At 34.4% G+C, this 17,191-nt stretch overlaps 1 protein-coding gene and 1 non-coding gene across 2 annotated transcripts in view; both read left to right on the forward strand.

Moving 5' to 3' along the window:
- The window catches only part of ATRNL1 (attractin like 1), a 1,293,617-nt gene that overhangs the window by 1,006,573 nt on the left and 269,853 nt on the right, over window positions 1–17,191 (forward strand). The window contains exon 27 of the mRNA XM_069099032.1: window positions 2,846–2,953. Within this exon, the coding sequence (XP_068955133.1) occupies window positions 2,846–2,953 (108 nt within the window). The remainder of the gene's footprint in view (window positions 1–2,845; window positions 2,954–17,191) is intronic.
- Window positions 13,170–13,275, forward strand: LOC138169669 (U6 spliceosomal RNA). The gene has a single exon (XR_011170423.1). It is a non-coding gene; the product is annotated as a U6 spliceosomal RNA (small nuclear RNA).

Here is a 17,191-nt window from a genome sequence, read left to right on the forward strand (position 1 = left end):
ACACACACACACACACACACACACACACACACACACACACACACACAAACTGGCTGTGTAACCTTGAACAATTTACTTAACCCCAATTGCTTAAAAAAAAAAGTAATATTTGATAATTAAATCATGTTTTCTTTTTACTTTGGTCAACCTGTTTTTTTTGTCTCCTAATAGATATAAAAGCTTATTTTATAAGTAGTTTTTTTTTTCTATTTCTATTGCCCACAGAATGTTTCCATATTAATTTTTTTAAAAAAAGATTGAAAATGCTCAAGTTACTTTGTAGATAAAAAATTACTAAATATATTTACTGTATTGTCAAAAGCATCAATTCAAAAGTGTTAAATCTAAATTGTCATGAGGAATTTTCTTTTATCTGTCATTATCTCATAAGGGATTTTCTTAATGGAACCTCATATTACAATAATGTAACCATATATATGGTTACATTCAAAGGTTGTATGCTATGAAAATTATTCTTAAAATATCCTTTTTCCAGTATGATGAAATAAACTTTAAAAATACTATCAATTGGCAGTTAGGTGGCTCAATGAATAGAGCACCAGCCCTGGAGTTAAGGGGACCTGAGTTTAAGTCCAGCCTCAGACACTGAACACAAAAAAACTAACCATGTGACCTCGGGCAAGTCAACTCCAATTGCCCTATCTTCCCCCCTCAAAAAAATAATACTATCAAGAAAAACTAGCTATGCAAACAGTTAGAATATTATTTGTAGTAGAAAATATTGAAAACAACCTAAATCACCAACAGTTGCAATGTAACCAAGCAAATTAGTATATCAAACATGTGGGATATTTTAAAATGTTATGTGACTAGTCAGAATGTGTCCAAGATGATATGCTAATAATAAATGTTCATATATATGTATATATATTTATAGTACTTATTATTATTATTATCTCATTTGATATGCATAACAACTTAGAGGTAGGGGCTATGATTATTCTCATTTTATAGATGGGGAAGCTGAGACTGTGACTAGCCAAGGATCATATAGCTATTAAGTATCTGAGACCAGATTGGAACTCAGTTCTTCCTGACTACAGGTCCAGCATTCTATACAGTGTGTCATTTCTGTCTTTCTCTGGGATACACATGCATAAGCACATTCATACACACATATATACTCCATATCTGACTTTGTAACTACTCTATATACATATATGTGTACATATATACATGCATGTGAGTTTATATATACACGGAGAGAACCATATACATTATATGTTTTAGGTTATATGTGTGTTACATATGATATATGTGGTTGCATATATATAAATATGCAAAACAGTGTATGAAAGTGTCTGTGTATATATGTATATATAAACACAGAAATTTGGAAGTAAATAGATAACAATGCAAACAAGTAAGGCTAGAAAAATGGGTATGTTGTTAGTGTACTTCTATGTTAAAACTTGCTTTTAAATGTGAAGATACTTAATTGGTTGTCCTTGCAGTTTAAATTAAATTTCATAATTATTTTTAATACCAGTTCTAAATTTTTTAAGATGTGTGAATAGCCCCGAGTTTCTGTGCAGAATGAAACAGGCTCTTTGTTTAAGGAGCCTGCTTTTCCCCAATGATATGATATTCTTCTCATTTGAAGGAACATTTAATTGCACTGCTCATTCACTTTAAATATTTAATAATCCTTTTATTAGTTGCAGGGAATGAAAGAGATAAGATTTGTAATATCTAATCTTTCCCATCAATTTTTTGTTATCATGACTTAATGAATATTATAATTACAGGTAAAGGCAAAAATATAAATTATTTTCGCATTCTTGATTGGGACTCATTCACAAGCTTATTGACTTCCATTTGAACTGAAGGTCTGAGTCCAAAAGAAAAGAGAGATGGTTGTTTTTTTTTAAAAAACCTGAGACAAAATTTTCACAAGTTACATAACCTTCTTCCAATTTAAAACATGGACAAGGAAGCTGTCAAGTTGCAAATACTATTGTTAATAATTCCAACTGGTTTGAGTACAATAAACTGGGGGTGTTGCAGGCCTATAGGACTTGTTCTTAGCAGGTAGTTTGACAAAATTCATTGTTTCTTCTTACGTTTTAAAACTGCTATTTATTTTCAGTTAAGATAAAACATAATTTGTTTTGATTAGAGAAAAATAATATATCATCACCTATAAGCAGTTTGCACTTTGGTAGCAGCTATCACCTGATTTTTTTGTTGTTGGTTCTTTTTTGTTTGTTTTGCTTTTTGGAGGGCAATTGGGGTTAAGTGACTTGCCCAAGGTCACACAACTATTTTTTGTGTTATGTCTGAGGTTGGATTTGAACTCAGGTCCTCCTGACTCCAGGGCTGGTGCTCTATTCATTGCACCACCTAGCCACCCCCTCACCTGATGTTTTTTTAAAAATGTTTTGAATACATTTCATTAGACTTAGGGAAAAACAACTAACAAAGAAATGGGGTAGGGGAAAGAAGATGCCCTCACTGTTTGACAAGAACTTCAGGGAAAATTAGAAATTTATTTGGTAGAAATTTGATTTAGACCAGTTTTTAATACCATGTACTACCATAATCTCCAAAAAAAGGCTGTCATTAGAAAAAATAGGAGAACAAGAAAAAAAGAGATAATTCTCTTAGTCTTTGGGAATGCATATCAGTAGCAAGTCCCTTTGTAAGTATGGTGAATTTCAAAGCTTCATGTACATATAACACAGGACCCATGGGAAAGACAACTCTCATCTTTAAATATATGTATATGAATATGGATATGTCTAGTACCTATACTTTTATTGTTGGATTTAATGCATGTATAAAACACATCTATTTTAAAACAAACTATTCTAACCCCCTCCAGCAACTGCTTAGAGAACGACAGCAGATGGCCAGCCGCCCCTTTGCTTCTGTTGACGTAGCTGTGGAAGTGGGAGCTGAACAAACAGACTTTCTACGAGGGACATTAGAGGTAGGAACAGTGGCGCTGAAAGGGGACTGTAATGATTTGCATATTTATATTGCTTCTCTCATCTACATCTGCTTCTGAAACCAAGCAGAGTCTGATTACCTCTACTTGACAAGACTCTGCTACATATGTTATGCCATTTTCAAGACACAGAGTTTTAATAGCATGACATGAGCTGTAACAAAAGCCACTGGAGAATCTATTAGCCTAGGCTAGAGTGACAGTCTGATCACCTGGTTGCCTTTCATTGACAGATAGGAACTGAAAGAATTTCAGACACAGGTATGATGGAGGTAGGCAATGAGCTTCATACATTTGGTCCTTAGAGGACACATTGCCCCATAGTTAACAGATCACATCTATCTCAATTAACAAAGTTTTCTGGAAAAGGAGGGCATGTGTTGTATTTTAATTATGTAGTTTCGTTGTTTTAAGGAGTATAGAATATGGTGAATATTTTCATTTGTGGTTAATGACTGTGTTATTACATTTTTTATTGCAAATGCATAAATATTGTACAGTGAAATAGAAATCATTATATGCAAGTCATCGTAGTATCAGAATCGTGTAATAATGCATGAAATGGTTTCTGAGCATGGGAACAAAAAATGGAGGGGAAATTTATTAGGTGTGATTAATGATTACTCAAAGTATAGTGATGCATTGTAATTAATTGCATTATATTACTCTTTAGTTATGATTATTAGATACAGTTAAATCATTTTTAAAAACTGAGGGTCTTGCCACAGCAATGTGACTAGTTAGAATGTGTCCGAGATGATGTACTAACAATAAATGTTCACATATATATATTTATAGGACTTATTATTATTATCCACTTTGATATGCATAACAGCTTAGAGGTAGGGGCTATGAATATTCCCATTTTATAGATGGGGAAGCTAAAATTTTCCTATCCCTCATTTGCTGAATTCCTGTTTTACTTTCTATAACACTGCCTTTCTTTCAAAAAAAGTATAGTGACAAGGGAGACATTGTTTTAGAAGCTAAAGTTTTAGGAGATACCAAAAATGAAAACAAAGTAATAAATTTCTATATTTCTTAGGCACAATTGCAACTACTTCTAACATTATTTTGGTACTTTGAATATAAATCATTGTCAGCACTTATTGACAATCATACAGGCCACTTTCTTGAGGAACATGTGAATTTTTCTACTTTTGATTATTTGGTCTTCTATATTGCCTTCTATTTTGTCTTCTATTGCCAAAGATTTCACGTGTAAAGCTGATGTTTTGTGTCTTCACATACTCTGCCTACTTCCCAAGCCAGGAACAGTTTGGATAGCAGGACAGTTTGGAAAGTTTGCAGCTAGACTGACTGTCTTTCATCCCAGTTAACAAAAATAGAATAAATTGGCTAAATTAAAAATAATGGATAAATTGTTGCTTGAAGAGGCATTTATATTATATAGTTTCGCCACAAAACTTTTTTTTTAACCGAGGCTGCCTAATAAATAGGATGAAACAGACTCTTGAAATGGTATCCCTCTAACAGAAGTGCAGAGGAGTTTGGTATTAAGGGCCTTGCACATAGAGTCAGAAGTTAGAGTCAGAATTTTGACATTTGTGAGGTGTGTGGCCACGAAAAAGTCACATGACCATCTGAACCTCCATTCCATCTAAGAATAAAAACACTTCTATAAGTGTAATAAGAATAATAAATCTACTCTATATAATTGATGCGTTAAAGTGTCTTATAAATTCAAAAGCACAAAATAATATTAATAATGTGTCTATGTGTATACACATATGTAATAAATATCATTGTTATTTATTTATTATTTTAATATATTTATTTATTTATTATATCATTATATAAATCCCAAATTATTGTTACCATAGAATGTTAGTTTAGAGTTAGGAAGAGCTTTAAAAATCATCAAATCCAATCTCCTAGGTTTCCTGGTGTGGAAATTGAGGCACAGAGCCGGGGCTATATTTCAGTTCTGCCAGCTTCTAATCAGGTACCCTGCCCCTTTTCTCTTGCCAGGTGATAGTAACATTAGTGTCAAAGTAACCAGAATACATTAAAAGATAATGTGTGGGTATGGGAAATAAGAAAGAGGAAAACAAAATTAAAAGAACCGGAGGATTTAAACACTGAGTAATCATTACTGAATAACTTAGTTTCTTCTAATTCTCTTGAATTTTCCGTGCTAAGACCCTACCTTTGAAAGGGCAAAGCATAAGAAAAAACTGTGGGGATAAAGAGTGATAGCACACTTCAAGAGAACCTTTTTTTCTCCCTAGGAATCATGTTGCTCACCCTTTTGTCGTTACCTCTATGTTGTATTACAAGATGCACAGTATCAGGTTGTTACTGTTGAGGGAGCTGAGACTCTACTACGGGATCAAAACCTCTGAGAGGCTTCTTCTCTTGTCCTGGAGATGGCTGTGAAGGGGTAATAACTCCAGCTGCAGGAGAACTCAGCTCTCTTACAGTGATCCAGCTCCCAGCCTTTTCTTGTCCATCAGCAGAGCAAAGCCTCCCAATCAGAAGGGTCCCAGGACAGCAGCCTTTCGTGCCTAATTCTGGATGGCTTCTTAATTGCTCCTGTTGCTTTCTGAACCCTTTCCTTCTAGCTACTTAACTGCCTCTAATGGCTCCAATTAGTGCCTTCTCATGGTCAGTGACTCATCTTTCACTTAGAAGGTCAAACTCATGAAATCTACCTTTCAGTTATGAAACCAGACATGTTTATTTAATCTTACCATTGTCCAAACAGTTATGTCATCTACCACTTCATGAGTTGTAACTTCTCAAAGTCCAAAAAGAGACAAATGCAAATGATCTGAGAGACCACAATGCTCTGCGGGCTCCATACCCTATCAGTCTCAGATACTCTCAGTACATTCATCTGAATGGAAGTTTCCTATCCAGTCCTCCTAATAATCTATGTCTCACCTTACATTTTGAAGGAAAACCTGTTTATTACCACATGGATTTTTATCAGTTTTTCATATTACAAAGGGGTCAGCACCTTACATCCTTCACAAACTGATGCCATCTTTTGTTTCTTTATATAAAATTTAATTCTCTGTTCCTTTCAGCAAGCAAGTTGCTTGTGTACAAAGGGCAGTACCTTACATTTATGATACTGAACAAAAAATGGATTTCTCTTTATGAAAGCAGATGCGTTTCAAAATACACTGAAAATAAATTAAAGGATATATACACACATATGCAAACATATACATGCACACACCTATATATATACATATAAATGAAAAAATATCTATTATAGACTGTGCTTTATATAAGCCATCTTTGAACTCTATATTCAAACCAGCATGGTAAAATGTGGCAAGGACAGTGAAAAGAACCATATAGATAGGACATGATTATTCATTGGATATGATGGAAGAGGGGTAAGGAGATGGCTAGTTTCAAACAAATGGGAAGTTCTTGTTGCCAAGATAGGGGGAGTGGGAAAAATGACAAATTAACTTTTGGACATGTTTAATTTGAAATTTCTGGCAGGAAAATCATGTGAAGATAGATAGCAGGCAGTTAGAAATGGAGATCTCAAGCTTGGGAGTCAGAACGAGGCCAAAGCCGAGTTTGGGGTGACATCTGCGTGGAGGTGATTGTTTTCTAAACACGTTTGTCATCTCTTGTGATCTTCCCATCAGACTGTGAGCCAAGTAGATTGGATTTTATTATCTCTGTTTGGTAGAAACAGAAAGCACAGAGAAGTAGAACTACTTGTTCAAGACAACAGAGTTAGTGAGAGAACCTGGCCTAGAATCCTAGGTTTAGAACATGAAGGCAGGAAGGGACCCTTGAAAGCATCAAGTCTTACCTCCTCATTTTGCAGATGATTTAAGTGAGGCCCAGAGTGTGATTTTCCCAAAGTCACACAGAGAGGTAAGGGTAGACCCTTGATTTGAGCCCAGTTCCTCTGTTTCCAAATCCAGCTCCCCCCACATTATACTACACTGCCTCCTAACTATTAAAGGCTTTTACCACTACTGCATTCATGCACGCGTGATATCATACTGAAATAGGGGAGTCATTTCATGTACCCCATGTTTTCAAAAGCTCAAGATGTATTGCGTTTAGACTAGTTAAAATGATTAAGACCCTCAGGTTTAACAATGCCTCTAGTTCTGGAATGTTGTTTTGTTGTTGTAAGGCAGTAGTCAATTAAAGTTCATGTAGTGTTTTTTGATTGAAGTACTCAAACAGTCCTTGATGATTGTAAGTTTTCAGCAAAGACTTTCAATAGGAAAGTTATTGGCAATGCCTTAGTATCTTAGACAATGCCAGTCGTTGTCACTGTATCGTAAATTGCCATAAAGAAATCAGAGTGATTTACTCAACTGCAATAAACTCAGCACATGAGCTTTCTGTTATTTTTATATTTGAAGTTCATCTTAAAAGTCCCTTTTACAATTTTCCCATCCTAATAAAGCATCCTTACTTGCTTTAGAAACTAACCTAGTTTAAACAGGGTTTATTTGGAGATTTAATTTAACTCATATAATGAGCAATTTTAAAAGCTGCAATTGCAGCATATTTTATTTTAACCAAAAGGCAACTGTACCCATGTCCTATTAGCGTTTCATTTTGTTTCACCTCTCTCTCTCCCTCCCTCCTGTCCCCCAAAGACAATAAAAAAAATTCCTTTTTTACTAGTGTTTTCATTTTAAACCTTTTTAGTGGCAGCACGATACAATGGAAAGAGCCCTGTATTTGCATCAGACACAAGTTTGAATCCCTGCTCTGTTACTTGCTCCATGTGTGACCTTGGATGAGTCTTTTCACTTCTCTAAGCCTCAGTTTCCTTATCTATAAAATGAAGGGATTTGGACTAAATGACCTCTGAGATCCCTTCCTGCTAAGAGTAGGGATTTGTCTAACACAAAGTATGTACTAAATAAATACTTGATTGATTAATCACAGAACCCATTCCCACCCTCATGTGACCCCCCCCTCCTCCAATTCCTTGGTTTTTTATTTTTATTTTTATTTCACTTAGAAGCTTTAGTTGCAGGAAAATGTCTCAGGTTAGGAAGGAGATCAGATCAGAAGGAGGTGCCAATGAATAATGCATCTCCCATCCATAGACCAGAAAAGCTTCTCATTTGTATTCTACCTTTTCTTTGGTGTTCCCAACAGCAGTAATTTTGATATCACATTGAGATCAATTGCCTAGTATATTAGGACAGTTCGACCTGGGCTGTTTTTATAAGAAACCTCTCTCCCAAGGTGACAGACAGACTCTTAATATCTTTGCCAGAGAAAGAAACCAACAGCTCTCATACTAAGAGCATTATTGGCTTGGCTCCCAGAACAGCAAACACTGGGGTCTGACACTATTGGCCACAATCTCAGTCTCTCATTTTGTTTCTAGTCCATCATTCTCTCAGACTAATGGTTCTTATGACTAAATCAGCTACCTAACCAATGTTGCCTTTTTCTAGGTTTCCTCCTTTTTTAACTTTTGAGATAACTATACAAAGTTCTATTTTGGACATTCATAAAAATGAAGACTTCTACAGGGTACTAGAGTAAGGGTTCTTGACCTTTTTGGTGTCACAGATACCTTTGGAAGTCAGATAAAATCTTTTAACCCATTCTCAAAATAATGCTTTAAAATCCATAAAATAAAATACATAGGATTACAGAAAGCTATAATTATATTGAAAAGAAAACTAATTATATTGAAATATTCTTTCAAAAATGTATATATATATGTACACATGCATACTTATGTATATGTAGTTATATATACATATACAATTGTAAGTATATGTATATACATATATGTATGTATGGTTTATATACCCTAGGTAAAAAATATCCCTCCCCCACCATAATGGTGTAGTTCAAATGAATATTGACACCAACAGACAAATATTTATTATATATCTGTTACACATAAATCTCTGAGCTGAAACTGAAAGGGCAACAAGAAATAGAAGACATCATCCTGCCCTCAAAGAGCTTAAACTCTAAGTGAGTATATAAGATATTTATTACTGAAAAGTCAACTTACTGTCGGAGTGACAGTTCATTACTAAGTACTAAATGATACTTGAGACAGATAGAAATACTATCGAAAATCAAAAGAACAAAGGATGGAGACTCACGGATGATTTGGGATTTGACATGGATTAGGAAACATCTCCAACACTAACAGGAGTAGGCCCCTCAACTGATATAATTTTTATTTAGAAGTAAGCTTCACTGGACAAAAAAAAAAAACCCAAAATCCACCTGTTTGTAGTAACTGCATGACAAAAAAGTGTGCAAAATGTGATCCCTAAATAAGTGACCATAAGGAAATATATTTGGTAATAAATATATTCTTTCTCCTCTCTGTATAAATGCACTTTAAATACAATTACTTACAAGTAGATATTGTACTAGTACTTTGAAATAAATTTTTTAATCCTAACTCTATTTTCTTCACTTAATGATTTAAAAAAAATGTGCTGTCAATAGACACAGCTTGATCCTTTGAAGTATTCTTTAATTCAAGTCTTTTTAACGTTTAATAAATATAGAATGAGGAAGGCATATATTTGCCTTATATAAAAAAAATTAGACTGAGATGTAAAATATAAGTATTTGGGGGTGGGGTGGGAAAGGATCAACAAGGGTGAGGGAGTGGTAAACTGTAACCCTAGAACCCTCCTTTTTGTCTGTCTTCTCTAAATTTAGAGCACATCCCTCTCTAGTTGGGATGGACAGCAATGAGAGACCAGGTGGTACAAGTACTTGATGGGCATGACCCAGACTATTATAAAGTTAACTTCACAGAGCTATCTGTGAAATTACCTCAAGGCTCTCCTAGTCCAACCCTTTCATTTTACAGATGAGATAAATGAGACCCAGAGGATATTGATTTACAGAGGCAAGTTTAAACCTAGGTCTTCTGACAACAAATTCAGCTTTGTTGTTGTTTTGTTTTGTTGTTGTGTGTGTGTGTATCTGTGTAGTCTTGTATGTTTGTGTATGGTAGGTAGTAAAAAGGTTGTCAGGGTGTTAGAGGTAGAATGCCAAAAAGAGTACACTGTACTCTGTGCCTCATGATTTCAAAGAATAAGGACAATAATGTGGGGAGAGGACCTAAAAATGGAGGCAGGATTGATTAAAAACTGCAGCCTAATACTTTCAAAATTCACACTCAATATCCAAATATCAATGACTAGTTTTTTTTTCTGCAGTACTCTGGTTCTGTACCACCTTTTGGAATTTCCAATTGTATGTCCCTTAGGCATCTCAAAATCTATATTTTAAATATAGAATGCATTTCCCTCTGTTCCAAACATCCTTTAAACCACTTTTCCTCCAAATTTTTTACCCTCTATCAAAGGCACCATCAACCTTCTAGTCCCACAGGTCCTCAACTACAGATGATTCCTCAAATTACTTATTATTCCTTCCCCCCATCAAAATCCAGATGGTAGTCAAGGTTTGTCAATTCTACCAAGACAACATTATACCTCTGATCTCTTCTGTCCATTCTCATTGCCATGACCTTAGTTCATGTCTTTCTCTACTACAGTCTGGTCTATTGCATGTCTCATAATAAGTCTAGCAGCTTCCAGTCTCTTTCCTTTGTAATCTGTTCTCCACATAACCACTAAAATAATCTTCCTAAATCACTCAAACCACGTCTTTCCCTTGCTCAAAAAAACTTCACTGGTTCCCCATTGCCTCTGGGATAAAATTCAAACTCTCCAGCTTGGCCCTGCCATCATCATATCCTAGCTCCCATCTTCCTTTTCTGGCTCATACCACATTATTACCTTTTATGCATTCTCAAGTTCTGCTCCTATGTACCTATTTGCTATTCCTTAAATTCTAGACTCAGCCCCCTTCCTTTGTGTCTTTCTGCAGGTTTTCTCTTTCCTCATTTTTAACTTTAGGAATCCCACTCTTCCTTGAAAGTTCACCTCATGTGCCAGAAGATTCCTAAGGGAAGTTTTTCTTGATCCACTTAGTTATTAGTGGCATATGATATATGCCTTCCTCAAAATATCATGTGTATTCTTTTCTGTTCACATATTGCAACCTCTCCCCCAGAAGAGTAGACACTTCCTAGGTGCAGGAACAATTTTTGATTTTTTTGTTTTTGTATACTCAGCATTTAGCCAAGAGCTTTACACATAATAGGCACTTAATAAATACATATGAACTTGGAATGATTTGGATTGGGAGGGCTTCTATTATAAAAGAGCTAAGGTCATTCATATCCCCTAACTGACTTACTGGGGTGAATCAATCAATAATCAAATTTATTAAGAGCCTACAATATGTAATACTTTGGTGGGGATGCCGGGGCCATGAATACCAAAAAAGAAACAACCTCCAATTTCAATGAGTTGAAAGATAAGCAAAGGGGTTAAGGCAGTGTCTTTCCTTTTCTTTTCATCAGCTTTGATGAGTCAATTATGTCACAACTGAGTAAGTTCATGACTGTGTCTAACTTCCTGATAGAAAAAAAGTATGAGGATTTGCTTCCAATATTTTAGTGGCTATTACAAGCAACATCCCTCAAATTGCTAATTGTTTATGCCATGTACTTGGGAGGAAGAATAAATGACTATTTTTTTTTGTTCTTTTCACCTAAAAATTCTCATTTAGGCACTAGTTCACCTCACATGGACCCTAATACTATCACATAGTGGTTGGGGAGAGGGACTGCCCTGTACTTTTATTAGTAGGCAGTTCCCAGGTAAGAAAACTTACTCTTCCAAAGTAGGTGGGAACTTTCATCACAGCCCTAATTCTTAAAGAGTTACCTAGAGCAGAGGTGTCAAACATGGAGGCCACAGGCAGTGTGCTGACAATATCACAATCTGGAGTTTAAAGCAAAATAAAATGGAATAGTAAATAAATAAATATGTATGATTGTATATGCATATATATATGTGTGTGTGTATACATATATGGGTACAATATGGGAAATACTGAATAAAATACAAATATAATAAATGATAGATAATATTACATTTTTAAAATAAGTTCATGTATTGCACAGTATTCCTTCTGTTTGGCTTAGTGGCTCCCTTTCTATTTGATTGTGATACCCCTGGCCTAGAGGCCTGAGAGCCTACTTGCCTGGGATCACACAACCTGTACAATGTTAGGATCCAGAGCTCCCTGGCTGTAAGGTCACTTTTCTATCTGTTGTACCAGTGGTGTCAAACTCATGGCCTAGACTGCAGTCCAAATCAGATTAAAATGTAATTGATAAATGTTTGATAAAATAAATACAATGGAGATAATGTTAATGTTTTGATGGGGCATACAGGAATATCACATTTTTCTCCATAGATACAGTGACTTTAGTCAAACTGCCATTGAGTAGGATAATAAGATCTAAGATTTAGAGCTGGAAGGGGCCTTAGATGACATCTAGGCCTGTCTTCATTTTACATATAAGGAGCTGGGACTAGGAGAAATTATATGACTTGCCCAAGATCACAAAAGGATTAAGTACCAAAACAGATTCAAACCCAGATGTTTTAAGTCCAAATCCAACTGTCTTTTCAATGTGCCTTGCTCCCTTATGCTAATTCCCAGAATTTTATCCTCAATGGTTGGTGTATCTCAGAGAATTTTTTTGATTAATCTTAAAAATCTTAGCATTGAGACAGTTCACTTTTTATATCTCTAACAATATCTAATAGTGCATTTAAATTTAAGGTAAATGTGGTTCTTTTAAAACACTAGACTCTCGTATTTTCACATGGTTTGATTTTATAAATGAGTGATCAATATTTCAGAGTTCATATCATCCATATTTTTGAATGCCCCAAACCCTAAACTATAAATATTTCACCTTACTCTGGAAATACTAAGTTATAGAGTTGCAAAGGTTCCTAATGTCATAATGACACTGAAATTTTTGCAACTCTGCAAATTCTTTGAGTCACCAATAGTACTTAATTTCCAAGCTGATTTTTCTCATGGTAGCCCTTTTGGAGTGAGAAAGATACTTAGAGATAATCCAGTTAAAACCCTTGATTTTACCAGAAAATAAGTATAATACAATGGAAAAAGAATTGTATTTGGACTCAAAAGACTTGGATGCAAGTTCAGACAGCCATTTAGCGAAATTCAGTTTGCTCATGATCATTTATCTGTTAAATCTAGATGGGGAATATATTATCTCATCCTTTGCAACAGAACATTGTTTAGGAATACTATGTACGTTTTTTTCAAAAGTAGTAAACTTTTGCTAGCTTTGGCAGCACATACACTAAAATTGGAATGATACAGAGAAGATTAGCTGGCCTCTGAGCAAGGATGACACAGAAATTCGTGTAGCGTTCCATATTTTTAAAAAAGAGTAAGTTTCTTTATACGTGATCAAAACTCTCAGAATTGCAATACATATTCTAGAAAATTAAGATTTCTTCATTTTTAAATATGCTATACATAACATTATCTTTAGAGCTTGAAACAAAATACAGTACGCCTACTGAGAAATATATGTACTGAATCCACAAATTGAATCTGTTGAATCTTGGAATACTAATTGGCTCTTATTTAGAATTATTAGAGTGGCTTTCATGCCTCCCTAAGACTATTTAGCACATATGGTTTTCAAATAGCTTGCTCAGAAATGTAGAATTTAGAAAATGAACAGAATCACCAAGGAATACCATGCTTGATTGGACCAATTAGGCTAGATTAAGGGAAGGTGTTTCACCAGCATCAGTATGGCATAAATGCAGCTTATTAATTAAATTAATGTATTGTGCTTATTCCTAAATTAATAGAATTGGAATGCATAATCTAATTATTTTCAAGTACAAGAAAATTCTTGTGCCTAAATTTTAGAATAAGTGACATTGTAAATGTCCTAGGTTTGCTAGAAGTAATGAGTAAAATTCTTCCAACATCTCATTTCATCAGATAATTGCAGAGTTCACTGAGCACATAACTAAAGATATATGCATATATGTATATGTATACATATATGCATACATCTTCAGTAAAGTTTTATATTTGTATTATAAATATATGCATAGATTGTTGTCCCCACTTGATTATTGTGAATTTATATATTTTAAAAAGTTTTATCTTAAACTATTTTAATTGAAAACTTTAGATAATGAAAAACATTTAAAATGGAATAGGTGAAGAAAATGTGAGCTATCATTTCTCCAGCTTCTTAATAGAAAGTGACGAATATTTACATGAAAAGGCTCATGTCCTGATAACTCTTAGCCATAATAACTGTCCATTGACAGTGATAAGCTAAAGATCATGTCCATTCCTCTACTGAAACAATGCTGCCTTTATAGAGCATCTTTGAAAGTACAAAATGACTTTGTAAGGTTAAGAAGATCATGCTATTGTTGGAAAGTAATAGAGTTTAGCAGCTTTTGCCAAGAGCATTGCCAGCTCTAGGTGGACAAGGCTTAAATCTCTTTTTTTTCTTCCTTAGATAAAAGAGATAATTTGTTGAGTTGGGGAAAGGTACACTCAATAGTGTAGACAGGTTGTGACTGCATCAGCCAAAAAAAAAATATTAGAGTCTGTGCCCCATGGTTGTAACTTCTTAACTACCAGCACATATTTTGGCATGAATCCTCCTCGGATTCTCATTCAAGATTTGAGTATTTTCAACATAATGAAAATTAATATTGACATTCTTGCTAAGTAATTCTTCTGTTACTTGATCTTATAATACTTTACACTCCTCTGTTACATTCATCATATTCTAATCACTATTATGCTTTTGTGGGCAGCTAGATAGCACAGGAGATAGAGTGCTGAGCCTGGCATCAGAAAGACATCTTCTGGAGTTCAAATTTGGCCTCACACACTTACTAGCTGTTTGACCTAGGGCAAGTCACTTTCCACTGTTTGTCTCAGTTTCCTCATCTGTAAAATGAACTGGAGAAGGAAATGGCAAACCACTTCCGTATCTCTGCCAATAAAACTCCAAATGAGATCATGAAGGCAGACACAACTGAAAAACAACTAAACAATGACAAATTATACTTATGCATTACATGCCTTATCTCCTCAGCTAGAGTGCAGGTGCCAAGGAGGCAGGGGCTGTTAATTAATTTTGTATCACCCTTAGTTTCTAACATAGTACATAGCTCATAGTTGGAACTCAAGAAATATTTAATGAATGAATAATGAACAAATATTTAGCCTACATATTCTTTGAAACCAAAGCCAATAGGGTTTATTTTCCTATTTCCTTGTTGGTTTTCCGATGGTACATAGACTAATAATATTATTTACCTAGTGGTATGTAGAATCAGTTCTCCTAGAACACCATTTGTGTTTGAATAGTTCATCAATATATAGTTCTTTTCTATGTCACATCAGTTTAACAGTTTCTGTTTTGTGTCATTTGACTTCCATGTCATGTGAAAAGCATTAACTAATTACACTTGTGATTCTCCAATTTTAAATATGCATTAGTCAGCTAGGTCCCCATTAGTGCAGATAACGAAACCTATGAAGTAATCACATGCATTTGAATTCATACTATTTGAAGTTATAATTATGTAAAATATGGTAATTTGTTCCAGCCCAGTGGAAATACACTGTAATCATATCAAGTTTAATCCCTCAGTAGAATAACTTGCTTCAAGAATGCAGCAAAATGCTGTGCCGTCAAATATACATCTTAGAATGTTCAATTACAGGTAGTGGAGATCACATGCAAGGAAATGTCTGTGCCGAATTTTAGAAAGAAAGCAATAGGTGTAATCCCTTTGACTGGTAAATATTTGCAAATGACTTAATAATTTTCCTAAAGAAATATTCCTGCTCATTGAATATGTGTATCCCAAAGGGTCTTTCTTCTCTTTATACTCTTTACCTTTGCAATTTCATTCACCTCCAAAACCTCTACAACCATTTTCATTTATATGAATTACAAATCTGTGCCTTCACCCCTAAACTTGCCTCTGAGTTCTAGTCCCCTATTGCCAAATGTATACTAAAGATTTCCATTTAGATGTCCTATCAGAATTTCAACCTAACCATAAATAAAACTGAAGTCATACATACAATATACATTAAACTGAACTTTCCTCATAAACTAACCTGTCTCTCTAACTGTTCTATTTTTATTAAAGGCACCCTGTCATCCAAACTTATATTTTGAAATTACCATCTATTTTAACCTTTCTGTGATCCTGCACATTACACCAATCACAAAGATTGTTTCCTTATAATATCTTTTACAACTACCACCTCCTATCTACCTCCTCTTTGAACATCCTTAATGACCATCAGGTCTTTATCTCTCCTCACCTACGTAGACTACTGTAGCAGCTTCCTAATTGTTCTTCCTGCTGCTGATTTAGTTAGGCTCCTATCCAATCCATTCTCCAAACTGATACCCAAGAAATCTTGATAATTCATTACTTAAAAATTTTTTTTTGATATTAAAAAATGTATTGTCTCATTCATGCTTAATGAATTAAATATGAATTCCTTAACTTGATATTTATGGTTTTCCACACCTTTTTCTTATATTTCACAAATGAACATTAGCTCACACATCTCCTTTACTCCAAGTTCCATCCAAAGAGAACCATCAAGAATCCACTATTCTTGTATGACTCTGCCATTGCCATGCCTTTGTTTATGCCAGCTCCCATTTTGGGGATACACTTCAAGTGCCCTCTACTTCTTCCCCATGTCCCTCTTCTCCATCAAGCGTAAAACTCTGATACCATCTATTTATGACTTTATTCATGATCTCTGCATCTATAAATAATTGCTCTTTCCTTCACTCCCTATGTTTAGATGATCTTAAGATGGGTGTTCTATTTCTTCAATATATTTTCATTTCATTAAAATATTCAATTACACATAAAATTTTTATTACACATAAAATGATACATAAAAATATTTTTTAAAAAAATTGAATTCCAAATTCTCTCCTTCCTTCTCATTTCTCCTTGGGAAAGCAAATAGTTGATATTGATTATATATATATGAATGCAGGCAAAATGTATTCCTGTATTAGTCATGTTACAATCAAAAATAGAAAAAAAATATATAGCAAAAGTATAGAATTTTTTAAAAGCATGCTTCATCTTGTATTCATAGTTCATTATCTCTCTCTCTGGAGGTGGGTAGCATCATATATCCTTTGGAATTGTTTTGGCTCATTGTTTTAACCAGAGTAGCTAAATCTTTTACAATTAATCTTCCTTACCATATTGCTGTTATTGTGTACAGTGTTCTACTGGTTCTGCTCATTGCAGTTTTCAT

This window comes from Petaurus breviceps, unplaced genomic scaffold (genome assembly GCF_028583685.1).
Source record: "Petaurus breviceps papuanus isolate PSGF00001 unplaced genomic scaffold, PetGlider_PUasm1.0 37, whole genome shotgun sequence".
Lineage (NCBI taxonomy): Eukaryota > Metazoa > Chordata > Mammalia > Diprotodontia > Petauridae > Petaurus > Petaurus breviceps.